Source organism: Equus quagga, chromosome 10 (genome assembly GCF_021613505.1).
Source record: "Equus quagga isolate Etosha38 chromosome 10, UCLA_HA_Equagga_1.0, whole genome shotgun sequence".
Lineage (NCBI taxonomy): Eukaryota > Metazoa > Chordata > Mammalia > Perissodactyla > Equidae > Equus > Equus quagga.
In genome coordinates, this window is record NC_060276.1 from 38,835,925 (window position 1) to 38,851,721 (window position 15,797).

Below are 15,797 nucleotides of genomic sequence, written 5' to 3' on the forward strand. Positions count from 1 at the left end.
GTAATGTGAACAACCAATTCCAGTTTAACAGCAATATTGATTTTTATATATTGGATTTATTTATTTTTTTTATATATTGGATTTTATTAAAGTCATATACCCCATGATATCAAAAACAGATATACAGATATACGAAACCAAACTGTTTTCTCCCTTTGTGGTCAGAAAGACCGTGACAACTCATTCACTGAAGGTAGAGAAACAGAAAGTTCCCAGTCTTGCTTTCCAATTTTCCAAGATTTCTACACACCAGTTAAATCCAAGAACATAAATATCTGGAGATTTTAAAAATTATGATGTAGGAGTATACATACTAGATAGTATCAACTCTATGCCATTTTACCATACTGTCCAGTATCTTGAATGTAGTAAGTGCCCAATAAATATTTCCTGAATGACTGAGTAAATAAATATAGCCTAAGTTCCCTCCATTATGAGTTAGGATTAGAGAGGGTATGATTTTCAAAGAAAACCTACATTAAAATTTAGCTTTCAAATATAACACATTGCACACTACATCTAAAATCTGAAACATGATCTTTGAAAATTCCTGAAGATCATCAATATTACAGAAATAAAAAATACAGTGACTAGTATAAAATATCATTGATATAATATTGAGTTTTAGATTCGATTTTTTCTATAGGTCATTTCCGGTTTGCCCATTCTATGGCATTAGCTTCTGAGGTTAGGAATGGTTTGTGTGTGTGTTTTATCACGTAGTACACGATATTCATAATGTATTACATGATGAAACGTGTAATTGAAGTGCATGATGCACATGAAATTTCACATCTTTTTATTGTAAATTACTAATTGAAAGCGGTCAAAGAATTCAATTGTTGTTTCTTCTATTAAATTGTGGATTTTACCAGCTAAGTATCAAACTAAATGACACTGAGATTGCAGTATGTCCAAATGTGAAAGATCCAGTTAATGGGTCATTGCAGTTAAGATTTTAAATATGGGCCAACATTGTTGATGATGATGATGTTATCAATAATATTTTAGTTTTGACTTCATATAGAACTTATTGTTAAACAAATAAGCTTTAATTTTCCATGTGATAGTAAGTTGTGAATAATTTGAATAAAGAAATCAGAGCTGTATACCTTGAAGAGAACTTGACACGATGTGCACGAGCCTGGTTGTAAGGCACAGAATTAGATCTCTCTTGGACCTTAAAGAAACAATGCAATACTTCAGTAGAATTCTTGATCATAAGTTATTTTGAGTTATTAATTTATAGGAAGATGCCTTTCTTCGTATAGAGATATTTTCCTAAAAATACAACTTACAAAATCTGATTTCATAAATAGATCATATTTTCATAATTACTTCTAGTATAACATTAGAACTACTTAACCATAATTTCTGATGGTATCCTTGAATTTTAGTATAATATCAGATTCTGGAGACCATATGATCAAATACCTTCGTTTTATTATTCAGGAATCTGTAGCCCAGAGAGGGAAAATGAGTTTTCTGAGAATTTTACATCAAGTCAAAGAATATCTATAATCAGAATGTGTTTTCCAACTGCTAATTTAATATTCTTTCTATGTTTTCATATTACTTTTTATATCAAGTCCAAACTTCTCGCTCAAAATTTAAGTACAAACTTCTCACACACTCACCCTTTAAAGTTAACCCTAGATTTTCAATTTGTAACACAGACACATACACATCATTAAAATCTCTAAACGGTCAAAAGTGTCTCATCTTGTAGAAGGTATGTCTTTTCACTTTACAATTTGACTATAATGTCATAATCAGTGCTCCAAATATTTTTTCAATTCTAAATGAATTAATTTGGATTTTATCAATTATTCATTCATCTAATACAGCAAAATACTCAAGAAAGAGCGTATATAATGAGCCAGTTGCCATCAGTGGGGCAGATTTCCTTTCTGCTAACATTAGCAGATAGGGCCATGCAGTGTGGCCTTGCCTCATTTAGTTTTATATCACTAGGTTTCTACTCAAAATAGTTTTTAGCTACCCCAAAAATAGGTCATTCTGACTATTCAATGAGGCTGTCACACCAGATTCTTTAGAAAGGAAAATTCAATGTGTTATACTTTTTAAAAAACTGTAGCATTTTCATGCTGATCAAATCACTCTATAGTTTCTAGAAACTATACTAACCTTACTACACTATTTTTTTCTCTATGTAGTAACTTATCAAGGTTGTCTTTGTACTCCAAAAAACAGATAGTTAAGAAATGAAAAGTGTTGTCAATCATTCACGTTTTGCTAGTGAGTGTTTCCGAATACAACCAGCTGTTTGGCAGTAGGCAGGACATCTGACTGACTTCTTCGACTTTTGATTCAAGTAAGTGGCATCATGTCGACCCAGTCTAGGCCTCTTGGATCATGAAGCTGATCTCACAAAGTTTATTGACACTAGTAAACCAGAGGCCAAAATTACTCAGAAGAGGTAAGGGCCAAAAATAAGAAAGGCTAATGCCTAATATGAATTGACCGTATTTGGTCTGAAAATTGGGGAGCAGAGAATGATTAGTAAGAATAGCATATACTAAAGCAAATGATGTATCCCAAACCAATCAGATACAGCTCATTATATTTCCCGCTTAAAGTGTCATGCTTAAAGTAACAATTATTATCTGAGAGTAAGTGAAAAGTCATCATTTAATAAAGCACAGAGGGAGATGTATTGCCTCTTGTAATTAAATAATATAATCCAGGTTATGTTCCTTCTGCCAGTGGCTAGTATTTATAAAGCAATATCCTGTTATTCAGTTCAGAGGACTGTTAGTATCAGAAGGAACATATATAAAAAGGGTAATTGACCATGAAAGACATCATAGCAGACTACTGTGAAGCATCTTGAAAGAAGACATATAGAGATCTGGGGCTGTTCTGCTGATTAAGAACAACAATGAGACTCCTGATCCACTATCAGTAAGGCAAGAAGTTTTGAGTTCTTCACCCATCCACCTAGTTGCCCTTAGGGACCAGGAAATTTTTAGATGGTTAGCTGTTAGGAATGCTGGCTATGATGATACTACTGTGTCCACACAGGAATTAAAACTGCAACTTGGGCCTCACCAATATCATGTGCTAACTAGCTATTAATATAGTCATGAAAACAAAAGACCACCTGGACACCAGGACTGATTACTCCCATCAGTGTAAGAAAATAAACCACAAGTTAAATGACCGGGACCCTGTCATAAACTACATCTCAGAACAGATAGAATCAAGGCAAAAGGTATGTGTGATTGTGTTACAAGCTGAACTACCCAAATTTCTCATGGGCAATATTGTTACTTAAAAGGATGACTGACAAGACAAACTTCAATTATTCAACTTGGTTATTTGTCAGGCATTTTATTTAAAATCAGTGCCATAAGCCTGTAAATTTAAGGAGAAAACTGACGTTATTTGTTAGCAATGATAAAATTGAGCTTTCAAGTGAAAATTTAAAATTAAAATTTTAAATTCTTATCTGTCACCGTGCACTTCACAGTTTATAAATATTCAATAATTGTTATGATGAAATTGATGGTGATATTAACAAATGCTGTTTCTTGATGTTGTATAATGAAATGCATAAATATTTGGAAAGATCTACATACACAGTAAACCAATATTTTCCAACTAACCAATTCATGAAGATACAAAATCTTGCAGGAGAAAAACTATTCATAGCACACAATAGCCCAATGGATTTTAACATTACTAAGTATACAAAATTTCACTGACATGGTTTTAGATGCCACCTCTTTAGTTTTGGTGCATTATCAAAGAATATCCACCATTATCTGAAAAAGCTATGAAAATTCTCCCCTTCCAACTACCTATATGTGAGAAGCCATCTTTCACTCATATACTTCAATCTAAACAACATATGGCAAGAAATTGAATGCAGAAGCAGACATGAGAACCCAGCTGTTTTCCACTAAGCAAGATGCAAAATAGTTATTCTTCATTAACAAATTGATAAATGTGTTTCTTATGTTAACATGTAATCGTCTTATTACTTTTTAAATTAATTTAAATTTAATTTTAATTTTTTTGGTTTCAATTTCTAGTACATTAAATATCGAATGACACAATCCACATAAACAAAAGATTTTGAGGTCTTCAATGTTTAAGACCGTAAAGAAATCCTGAGACCAAGGACTTTAAGAAACACTGTTCTAGGCACTTAATGTCACAGTAACTCATGTTGAGAAACTTACCTCGTTTCCTTTAGGATCTGGAATGTATGGCTGCAATGGTTCTATTTGGACTTCAGCCTGAACTGAATGAAATACTTCGTCATTGTCTGATGATTCATCTTCTTTGTCCTTTGAAAGAAAAAGGAAAATAAATATTTCAATTGTTGTTAAAATGCAAATGATAGGAGCAACTCTATCATCCTAATGCACAATTTAAAAGAATAATTTTCAAATATTAAAATTGATTTAAATCAGTGGTTTCTAATAATTTTTGGTTCTGAATCCCTTTCAGAACCCGAGGAATGCTACAGATTCTCTGTAGAAAACTGTATATAGACATACGTGTCTGCATTGACCACCTGTAGTTCATCTATTAGACCCAGGTTAAGAATCTCTGGCCTAAAGCTTAATTCATAACCCCAAACTGTCATATTTAGTAAGCAGTTATAAGTACAAAATTTGGTCCTCCTGTGGAATGGAAGATCCCTAATACAGTGGTGCAAATATTTAGCTCTAATTGAGCCCTAGGAGTTTAGAAAAGTTCCTGTTTTTCTATTTAAGCCAATCAATATTATTTCTTCAACTCAAAGAGAGTATTGAAAATGTGTTTTCTGGGGCTGGCCTGGTGGTGCAGTGATTAAGCATGCACGTTCCACTTCTCGGCGGCCTGGGGATCGCTGGGTCGGATCCTGGGTGTGGACATGGCACCGCTAGGCAAGCCATGCTGTGGTAGGCGTCCCACGTATAAAAGTAGAGGAAGATGGGCATGGATGTTAACTTAGGGCCAGGCTTCCTCAGCAAAAAGAGGAGGATTGGCAGTAGCTAGCTCAGGGCTAATCTTCCTCAAGAAAAAAAAGAAAATGTGTTTCCTTTCCCTCTGGTGAGTTGAAGCACTCTCAAATGTCTCTAAACTTTAATAAATTTTCAGGTATTCCAAAAGACCTATGACTTTGACTACAGGATCAATAATTTTCTACTCGTTCAGGTTTTCTTTAAGAGTCACACATAAAGATATGAACGCCTATACAAGATGTCAGGGTCATGGGATTGATTACTATTATTTATTGACTTTTTCTTCCATTTTAGAATGGCTTCTCACATGTATATCTATAATACTGAAAGACAATAAGTGTGTGCCATGCTACTAATACTGAGTCTTGTGGGATGCGTAAGTCTTTCATAAATGCAAAATCCGTTAGATCCGATTCTTACTAGGGCTCATTGAGAATAGTCATCAACATTTTAGATGCCCTAATTTCAGGCAAATATCACTATTCTAGACTCATACCTCTCCCCTTCTCTACCTGGATTCTTTTTCTTCATATCTTCCAGCTTTTCGGGGGGGCTAGACATCCATTTACCCTTTTGAGCCTTTCTTCTCTTGTTGTTTTTGCCTTTTCTAATGTTAAACATGTCAGGGAAATAGCATTTGTTCAATTGTCTCAATGGACACAAACCAAAAGATTCCCTTATCCAGACATTCAGACAAGGTTCATTTGTAATTACTACATTCATTATTATTAGATAAATGGATGGTGATACCAGGGATTATTTAGGATCCTCACAATGATTTCTTTAATATAAATGGATGCTGTGGAGTATTAGAAAACAACTACTCTCCTAATTTTGTTGACCTCATTAACTTATTTATGAAGCTCACAAACTCTTCATTGTCAGATTAGATTTGTCAGATTGAATTCATCAACTCCAGCCAAATTATATCCACTTATAGTAGAGAATTTTGAAAAACTGTTTTATTCTCTATTCCAAAATAAGACAAAGAGATCAACATACTGCATACCAGAGTTCAAAGGAGTGCAGGGACGAACTTGTAACTTGTGTCATGTTCTATATACCCACTTCATTGATTAATTATGTAAAATAGGTGGAAAATTAGTAAGACATGTCATACGTATGGTAACTATATACAAAATATTTTGGAGACTGTTTTTCCTTCTCATTTTAACCTTGATTTAAACATTCTGAAGTACAAAAATCAGTGCAATTCACTTAGTACATTTCAGCATTCTATGGGAAGAAAGAGTAAGTAAACTAACTTAGAAGTTAGAGGAACAAAACCAAATTTGTTTTCCTGTTTATTTTTAATGAGTTATAATTGACATTTTGAACTAAGAAAGTGATTTTTAAAGATCCAGAATAGTAATTTTAAACGTACATATGATGTCCCTTTACTGGTTAAGGGAGCAATAGGTAGAAAACTAATAATTAAAGCTATATCTCTATAGATTTCGAGCAATTACTTGGATCATTCAAGACAATTTTTCTTTCTCAAATTTAGTCACAATTATCTGCAAATTTCAGGATAATTTATTTGAAGCACAAATTAGTTAATCTTCTCTGGGACACAAGAAATATTTATTTCATTTGGTTTCACAGAGAGAAAACATGAGTATGAACTAGCATATTTTCTTTGCGTATTTGACTCAGTAAAAATATCAGAAACTCTTACATTTGCAACTTGTCTCAACTCTTCCTCGTGCTGGTTAAAGATATCCTCCCATCTGCGTTGGCGCCTTTGCCTGCGGGCTTCTAAATCTGAGAGCTCAAACTCTTCAGTTCTCTGTGATAACTTTGCCCGGAACCTCTTCGGTGATAGTCTTTTTGCCAGTGCCTGCCTTAGACTAGAAACCTTTGATTTTTTCTTTCGTGCCTGTTCTGGTTGAGAGTAAAACATGTTTGATGACAGGTTTTCCATCAGGGTTTGCAGTGGACCAAGTGGCTTTGAGTTATGTGAGTTTGGTGCTCGAAGTAAGTCTTTTGATAGTCCCTCTATCAGTGCTTGAACTGAGCCAATTGCCTGCAGGGGTTCTAGTGCCCAGGCCTGTGCCTGAGGTGACCCTTCCATTTGCCCCTCTACTGGAATGAGCACCTGAGTATCCAAATGTAGTGGCAACAGCACGTGGTGGTTCTGTGACAGTAAGGGCAGAAACACCTGGGCATGTACTCGTAATGCCTCAGGTTCCCCTGCCTCCGTCTCTGCCTGTGTGGGCTCAGTAGCCTGTTCCTGTACCTCTGGCTGTTCAGGTGCCCGGTTCTGTTCCAGCTGCTGTTCAGGTACCTGGTTTTGCCTCTGCTGTTGTTCAGGAGCCTGGCCCTGCCTTTGTTGTTGTTCAGGTACCTGGCCTTGCCCCTGAAATTCTTCTGGTACCTGGTCTAGATCCTGGGGCTCTTCTGATGCCTGGGGCTGGGTCTGAGCCTGTTGTTCATTGGGTACCTGTGCCTGTACCTGTAGAGGCCTAGGTGCCTTAACCTGAGCCTGTAGTGGCATGAGCATCCAGGCTGCCCTTCTTAGTCGTGGAGGTGCCTTAATCTGCACCTGTAGGGGCCTAGACGCTTTAGCCTTAACCTGAGCCTGTAGTGGCATGAACACCTGAGCTGCCCCTTGTAGTCGCTGAGGTGCCTGGGCTTGCCCCTGTAGAGGCCTAGGTGCATTGTCCTGAGCCTGTAGTGGCATGAACACCCTGGCTGCTCCCTGTAGATGCTGAAGTGCCTGGACCTGTGGCTCTTCTCGATCAGGTAACCACCTTGGCTGAGAAGGTTCTCCATGTAGGACTCTAAGTGGTCTGCATCTACTGCTGGTTGGCAGTCTCAGAAGCTCATGAGTACAAGAAGGTCCTCTAGAAATAAACATACAGATGATTGCCACACAATTAGAGTTGTCAGTGGAGTGAAGTTATTCAGGGGAAATGTTTTTATTTATTTTATTTATGAACATTTTCTGCAATAAAGATATTTTCAGTAAATCTTTCTTGAATCATTCCTGTAATGTCTAAAATATTCTTTGTATTACTAATATACTCAACCTTAATGGTCTGATAATCTACTTGATCATTCTATTCTCAGAACTTAAGGAATCTTTGAGTAGTAAGAAAAATTTTTCTTCAACATCTCCACTCAGATTTCTCTTGAAAATAGAGACCTGTTATTTGTTGTATCAGAAAGGATTCAGTTTTTCTGACTCAAGTGCAACAATATTGAATCAACTGTCTTACATGAATTGCTAACATCAAATTGTATATGTAATTCGTTTCACACACCTGAATCTTCTTATGGTGTACTGTTCCTTAATAGCTTCTTCTCTTTCAAAGATCAGAGGTATTCCTTTTTATGAAAGAGAAAAAATAACACATAACAATCAGCCAAGATTCATGTAATCCACCTTAGTCAATTTGCACCCTCTAACGTTCAGGATGTCGAGTGAATTTACAAGGACAAAAAGGTGACAACCCTTCAAATCACACCTGGTTAGTGATGTAGACAATATCCTAGTTCCTAGGCCCACTTTTGCGGCATGGTGAAACTAGTCCATAGAGACTAATTACTCTGGGCATAGGAAAGAAAATTTAGCAATCTGCTGCAATTCTACAGAGAAAGAATTGAGAAAGGCAAAGGGAGAAAGGGACAAGAGAAACTCTAGATAGTTGGTGAACATGGCTTATAGGTGTATGGTCTAGATGTAGGAACTTCATGGCTTGGGCCCACACCTATGTTTGGTCCTTTCAATGAAGGTCTTTGGAAATAAGGATCAGGATCTTTCGTCTTTTCAATTAAAAGGTAAAAATTTAAATTCTGGGCTTTACACTTAACACGTTGAAAATGTTCAGCTTTCCTGTCAGCTGTGCTGTACTGAAATATAGAAGCTTACAAACAGAAGTTTCCTTTAGAGTTTTCTATATTAAAGTGTTTAGGGCAACTGTATTTACATCTTCCACGTAATCTCCATATAAATGTGACTTTTCTCGCAGGTAACATTCTGTAAATCTTGCAACTCTGGAAATTAGCAAATTCTCAAGTAGATGTGAAGTCTTGCTGTGCCCATTTGAGGCTGGCTGGCTTCTGCGATATTGGTCCAATGAATTCTCCATCATGGTTAAATAAATTAATTCCTGCTGCTTCTCACTCCAAAATAGGATATACATAGTTACGCAGATGGAAGAAGCTCCACTGCAATCAGTCCTGTAGCTAATCTGAGAATGCCTGGTATCTTTTTCAGGTTCCCCCTTTTCCATTTCATTGCTACTCTCAACCGTGCCTACGGTGCCCCAAATTAAATGTAGAATATGCCATATAACCTATAAAGTTAGAACTTCCTAAGTCATTTTCTCTGGATTTGATGAAAATCCATCCTGCCATTTTTGGCATTAATATATAGAAGCTTAATTTTACTTGTATAAATTAGTTCCTTTAATCACATCTTACAGTTGGAGATTAGTCATAAAACAAACTTTGTATGTGCACAGACATTACTGTAAAATTAACAGTCAATAAATGGTTAATTACAAATCTGTTTATCTCATTGGAGTTAATCAAAATATTAGCCAGAAAAGAACAGTAAGGATATAAATTTTATCTTTTTATTTATTTTATTGCTTCAGTTAGGAGTTTTCTTAAAATAAATTTGGTACATCACAAAATTCTTCTTGAGGCTTTCAAGGTCTTTGTAAATATGAAAACTTTCCAGTTGTAACTGGCAATGATTTATAATCTTATGTATGTAGATGATCACACAAGAGATAATAAATTAAGTGTACATGGCATATTAATGGGAAAACTAAATATCAAAGGCCTCAGAATTTCACTTTCAACCTAATTCTTAAAACAAATATTATTTTTTCTGAAAAAAAAAATGAATAAATTCTGCTCTCATCTGACTATTCATTCCAGTAAGTGAAAGTTCATATATTTTACCTTTTTTCTGTCTCTTTTTAATGATACCAGTAAGATGCTTCTTTAATGACTCAACAACATGTCCTTCATTTTTTATATTCCAAACAAATGGGTGATGAAGCATGTTTGCAGAAGTAGGACGAAATAGGAAATTTTTTATCATGCACTTTTCCATGAAATTGTGGAACTTGCGGGACCTAAAACAAATGAGTCAAAGAGACGAAAGAACATTCTCATGCCTGCCACACCTCCTCCTGCCCCTACCCACATGCCACTCTGAGGGTCATATTTTTAGAGAGAGTTGTCTCTAGCTGTAATTGCCTTTTCAATTGGCAAATGTTCTATAGCTTGACAAAATCCATTACACAGTAATGCCATTCAAACCTCAGAAGAGGCCAGCATCAACGGCATTTTTTACCCAAGTAATAGTAGAAACTTCAATGAATTTAGAAGTATGTACATGGTAAAAAGTCAGGTAGTGGGATGGATATACATAGACCATGAGCACAGACTGGTCAACCTACAGCAGTCATGCTTTAAAGCCTGAATGTTTCACTTGACTATATGCACTGTGAGCTACAGAGATGTGGATGTAATGATCCAAAAAAGGGTGCTAATAGCACCGGGACAAAACTAATTAAATAGCCCATCAAAACAGATGTGGCCAGAAAGCCTGAATCTATGGGAAGGGCTAAAATGAATCATAGGAATAATGTCAGCAATCAAATCATAGTCACCATTTCTACCGGGGCAAGAAACATATACTAACAATAAGCAAGGGCTTCAGGTACTAGATCAAAAAGCTTCAGCCAGAAGGGTCCCAAGTTTAGTTGGCTTGTAGCACCCTTAGGTGAACAAGTCCTCTTCTCTAGGTATGTGGATGTTTAGTTTAATGGGTCAAATAACTGGGCTGTATGTCACAATCATTGACTGCTGATCTAGCACAATGAGAAACTTCACAATTGGTTTCAATTGGTCTGTCCATTACTGGAGAAACAACTGAATATGCCTTTAATGCCAGGACAGTAATGTAACCATTATATGCTATGGAGGGCATTACTTGTTTCTAGTTAGCTAGCTAGCTCTTAATTAAAACTAGGCATTTAGACCCCCCACTTAAGGTAACGGTTTTTAGGAAATATTGTCCAATAAGGATATTGAAGCAGGACTGACCAAATGAATTAAAACTACTTTGCTACATAAAAGTTTCAAATTAATATGTTTAGGAGATTAAGTCATTCATCTTTACCATCCACTGGATTTGACTTTGGGAGCAGACTCCCGCAAAATAACGAAGAGGGCTTCCAAGGGCTGAAGATTACACAGGGCTGCAAAGCAAAACAGATAATTTTAGAATTAGAATGAATAAGAAGGGTAACTACTGAGCACACTCTTCATTCCAGAAGGAATTCTCAGTGTTCTTTCACATATCATGTTGAATAGACACTAAAGAATAAATAGATACAAAAGAATGTAGTTAAAGGAAAAGCCCATTTTAATGCAAGCGGTCTATTATGTAAGATCCTAAAGCCTTGCTACTGCCAGGTGTGACAAATCAATAATAAATTATACTAGATAAAAATTTTGAAATGTGTGATTGATGATATATAGCTAGAGAAGTAAACTAAAAGTGGTGACAAGCCCTCTTCTGAGTTTTTGTATTGTAGGCATCTACAGTCGTAAAATTGGAATATGTAATTATAGGCTAAAAAAGTCAACCAGACTAGTAGCTAAGCACAATAATATATAAAGAATGACTTAGTAGTCTAAAAACATGAGAAGAATCTATTTTGAAAGCTCACAGTCCTAGGAAAAGAGGTAGATATCGTGTAATTAATTGTTAAGAACACACTCTCTAGTGTAAGATCACCTGGGTCCAAATGCTAGGTTTTTCTTTGTGACTTTGGGAGAACTACTTAACCTATCTGTGCCTCAGTTTCTTCATCTGAAAAACAGAAAATATATCAAGAAGCCCTTCAAAGGGTTTCTGTGAGGATTAAATGGCAACCTACATAGAAAAGTGTCTGGCATACAGTAGACACTTAGTAAATATTAGCTACTGATATTATAATAAAGATTTTAACTATCTGGCGCTTCAAGTCTGTGCCAAGTTACTGGACTGTCATTCTCTTTTTCAGACACACAACCATACAAAGAAAAGCCTATTCCAATATGTGCTATATAAATTCATTACCTCACTGGTTTGGGAATTCTGGGCTTTTCTATAAAGGTTTAAATATGTGTCTCACTTCACTTACTTCCTCTGGTGTTTTGATTAAAGAAAACTGGCAGCACAAAAAATCTCTGAAGGAGAGCCATAGTGTAAATTTCATCTAACACTATAAGTGTGTCATTCATGTGAGGAAAATTTGATATTAATGACTCTTTAGGGCCATCATTCTTCTCCCATGATACATCTCCAGAAAAACTACAATGCCAAACTGGCCTCTCATAGTAGTAGGAAAAAACTCCCAGGGTAATTTCATTAGAGTGATATAAAGGCAAGTGTTCAAAGGTCAAGCTTTTGTTTCAATTACATGGGTATAAATTAATAGAAGGTGCAAATTGATACTTGAGGGCAGAATTAGCCCCAAACTCAAAAGATCAGGATCATATTTGACTCACTTCATTCCTTTATTATGTCAAATCAGTCACCAGATTCTGTCCTTTAAACATATTGTGAGTTTGTACAATATTAAGCGGTTGTCATCTAACAACATCTGAGCATCATTCAGTCAACAAACAACATCTTCAGAGGTCCAGAGGTAGGGCATTGATTAGGTAAGTTTTCATTAACGGAAAGGAGAAATCCACAAAGGAATGGAGGATAGGATGGGCACAACAGCTATGTCAAACAGCAGTTGTGGAGGTTTCCTATATGGTCTAATTTTAAGAATGCTAGGAAATCCCCCTTCACTCCATATCTCCAACATTGCCCAAACTTCCACCATTAGAAGTTCACTCCTTTGAAATAGCAAACCTCCTTTGAAAACACATCTTTTGATGGGTAGGAAACATTAAACTGGGGGTAGTTTGAATTAGTTTAAATAATGTGGTTTACTCCTACAATATGTTTAGATCTGAAGGAATCTTCTCAGTACTGAAGGAATGGGTCTCCTGATGAGACGGGTAAATCTGAGTCATGAGACACTCAGGTAAAGATCGAGCTGGAGGTGTAAGGGAGAGACACTACAAGGAATAGAAGAAGGACTATAAACAATCATGGCTGAAAATGTTAAAAATAATCTCTACAAGGCCAAAGAGAATGCTAAAATAGAGAAGGATATGGTTCAGATTAAGGTAAATTGGCTGGTGTAGATCCTTGACAAGGAGGGAGAGTAGGAGTAAACTGTCAACCTTATCCTGCTTCTCCACCAGGCCAACAATTCACTTTGCCATAGAGCAGGGAAACAAAGAACCACACCTATTCAATATTATCCGGCCTATGATATTCTGATGTTTGAATAACTACTAGGAGTAGTCTGGCCTTGGTGTAAAGGTCTCCACATTAAGTTTGAATTCTTATCCAGAACCCAAAGACTTAAGAAGCTCGTGGTGTGCAACGGTTCAGATCTTCTCTCGTGTGAGATCCCTTACAGCACCCTTCCAGTGAGAAATTCTCCCTCTCTTTTTACTTCTCTGGAGAGACTTACCAAAGAAAGAATGGAATTTTGTTATCTGGACCTCAGAAGCAATTATCACATAACTGTCACTTTGGAAGGCTATCCTCTCTGAGCTTATAATTTTCATGACCTGGAGGATTTTTGCAGTTAAATTGATGACAATCATTTCCATCCAAAATTAATACTCCAGGCAATAAAGGAGGCTGATTAAAGACAAATATTTTAGCAGTGTAGCTGTTTCAAGTTGCTCATGACCAAAGTTGCACCATTCCAATTACTTACCCAGGCATGATTGTTTTATTTTCTATTGTTGTAAGTTAAGAATATCCTCATCCTCACCTGTCTTTTGCAAGAAGTTTGCCATTTGTGTACTCTGTTAAAAACTCCTTCTCTGCACTTTTTCTGTGAGTTTTCTCACTACCCCTTTTTTCCTCCCAAGATTTAATATTTTAGAGTGAAAACATGAAACAAAAAAGGTGAACCAAGAAGTACAAATCTGCAAAACGTAGAATGGTAGTTTTTTGAAAGAAATGGCGAGGAACACTCAAAAACAAAAGAAAAAACATTCTACTTGATGCAGTCGTGCATTCTAACCAAATATACACATCAATATGCATATGAAATACTGTATCTTGTATTTAAAGAAAACAAGAGAGAGAGCAAGAGAGAAGCAGCAGCTGCTGCTACTCAATCTAACATAATCTAAGCATGTTTCACAAAGGGAAATTATCAGGAGTTAATGAGGAATAAGATTCATCTTCCTAGTCTTGTTTCAATTTTATATATGTGGCATATATAATTTTCTTCCATCATTTATTTTTACTCCCTCAACATAGGCACTTTGCAGTTTTTTGGGTGGTAGAAGAGATGCAGCAGCAACCTGATCTCCACATCTGTCCCAGCTTTAACCCAAGCCTCTTCTGGGATATTCGAAGGGACACCAGGAGTTCTTAACAATTATGTTACCACTATTTCTACTCCTTGAAATTACTCCCATTGGCCTTGAAAAATAGTGCTAAGATAGTCCAAGCTTGTAAAGCTTGGTGGGTGGACATTGCCAAACAGAGCATGCGGGAATATGGGAACCTATAGGATCTGCTTGGAGAGAAGGAAGCAAACCAATTAGACTCCCCTCCCCACACATACTCCAAGCATTTTTCTCACTTCTCATTCAACAATACCAGGAATGTGTTAATCATTTCTATCTTTGGATTTAGGTATTAAGGATAGCAAATATGCTCTGCTTATGGGGTCATACATTAGATGGTGATCAATCACTTATACCTAAGTTATCATTCTATTTTTACTTTCCTACCAGAAAGCAGTATCCTGAAAGAACAAGTCATTTAAATGATGATGAGGAAGGAGAAACAAGAGGAAATGGAGCCCTCTGAGCAATAAAGGGCACTGGAGTGGCTAAAAGGAACAAAGAAGTCACCAAAGGTGAGCTAGACTGACTCCAAAGGAAAAAAAAGCTTACTTCCCAATATTGTTGAGGATTGGCTCAATTTCAATAAACCACTGGAGGATTTTCTCAACTGTCACAGTCTAAAGTAGTAGCAGTGTGTGACTGTAAATATTCTAGAATCTAAATATTCCACCAGTCGATATTTACCAGAATGCTTTACATTCTGGTTGATTAGGACTGTCAGGACAAAATACCACTGAGGTTAAATTGAAACAACACTCAATCAACCTAAAATAAGATATCAGAGGAGAGAAAAGCACCAACTTTTTTTCTAGACCTATCTGGCCATTCTGACTGGAGCATCTGGTGATCATTGAAAAGGCCACTGTTTATAGTTTGGCACATAGTGTGGCACCTGGGAGGCGAGTACAAGCTGACTGCTACAAGTGGCAGATTTGTACAGCATATTTCCCTAGATTTTAACAAATATCAAACATTTTTACTCACGAGGAGCCCCTTCAGCCATTTCAATAGCAGTGATTCCCACGGACCACACATCACTCTGCAAAGGAAAAGATGATAAAAAATAATGTCACTTAAAAATGGGAAACTGATAGTAATCAGAATTTCAAAACAATCTTTCGCTGAGGGGAGTGTCAATGCCAGAGTCATTTTATGGACTTTCTATGATAAAGCTTCACTATAGACAGACATTATAGGAATATGTTATCTGGTTGATATGGGATGGGGTTCAATGTAAGGAAAATTCATCTTGGATGTACAGTCACGCATCGCTTAATGACGGGGACACGTTTTGAGAAACATGCCGTTAGGCGATTTCTTTGTTGTGCAAACATCATAGAGTATATTTACACAGACCTAGATGATATA

General features: G+C 36.3%; 1 protein-coding gene across 4 annotated transcripts in view; it reads right to left on the reverse strand.

Moving 5' to 3' along the window:
• Positions 1 to 15,797, reverse strand: part of NRK (Nik related kinase) — a 123,596-nt gene that overhangs the window by 31,448 nt on the left and 76,351 nt on the right. For all 4 annotated transcript variants that reach the window (XM_046672516.1, XM_046672517.1, XM_046672515.1 and 1 more), the window contains 7 exons: positions 15,414 to 15,468; positions 11,125 to 11,203; positions 9,897 to 10,072; positions 8,246 to 8,309; positions 6,658 to 7,825; positions 4,209 to 4,316; positions 1,113 to 1,180 (listed from right to left, as the gene is read on the reverse strand). In XM_046672516.1, coding sequence (XP_046528472.1) covers positions 1,113 to 1,180; positions 4,209 to 4,316; positions 6,658 to 7,825; positions 8,246 to 8,309; positions 9,897 to 10,072; positions 11,125 to 11,203; positions 15,414 to 15,468 — 1,718 coding nt within the window. The remainder of the gene's footprint in view (positions 1 to 1,112; positions 1,181 to 4,208; positions 4,317 to 6,657; positions 7,826 to 8,245; positions 8,310 to 9,896; positions 10,073 to 11,124; positions 11,204 to 15,413; positions 15,469 to 15,797) is intronic.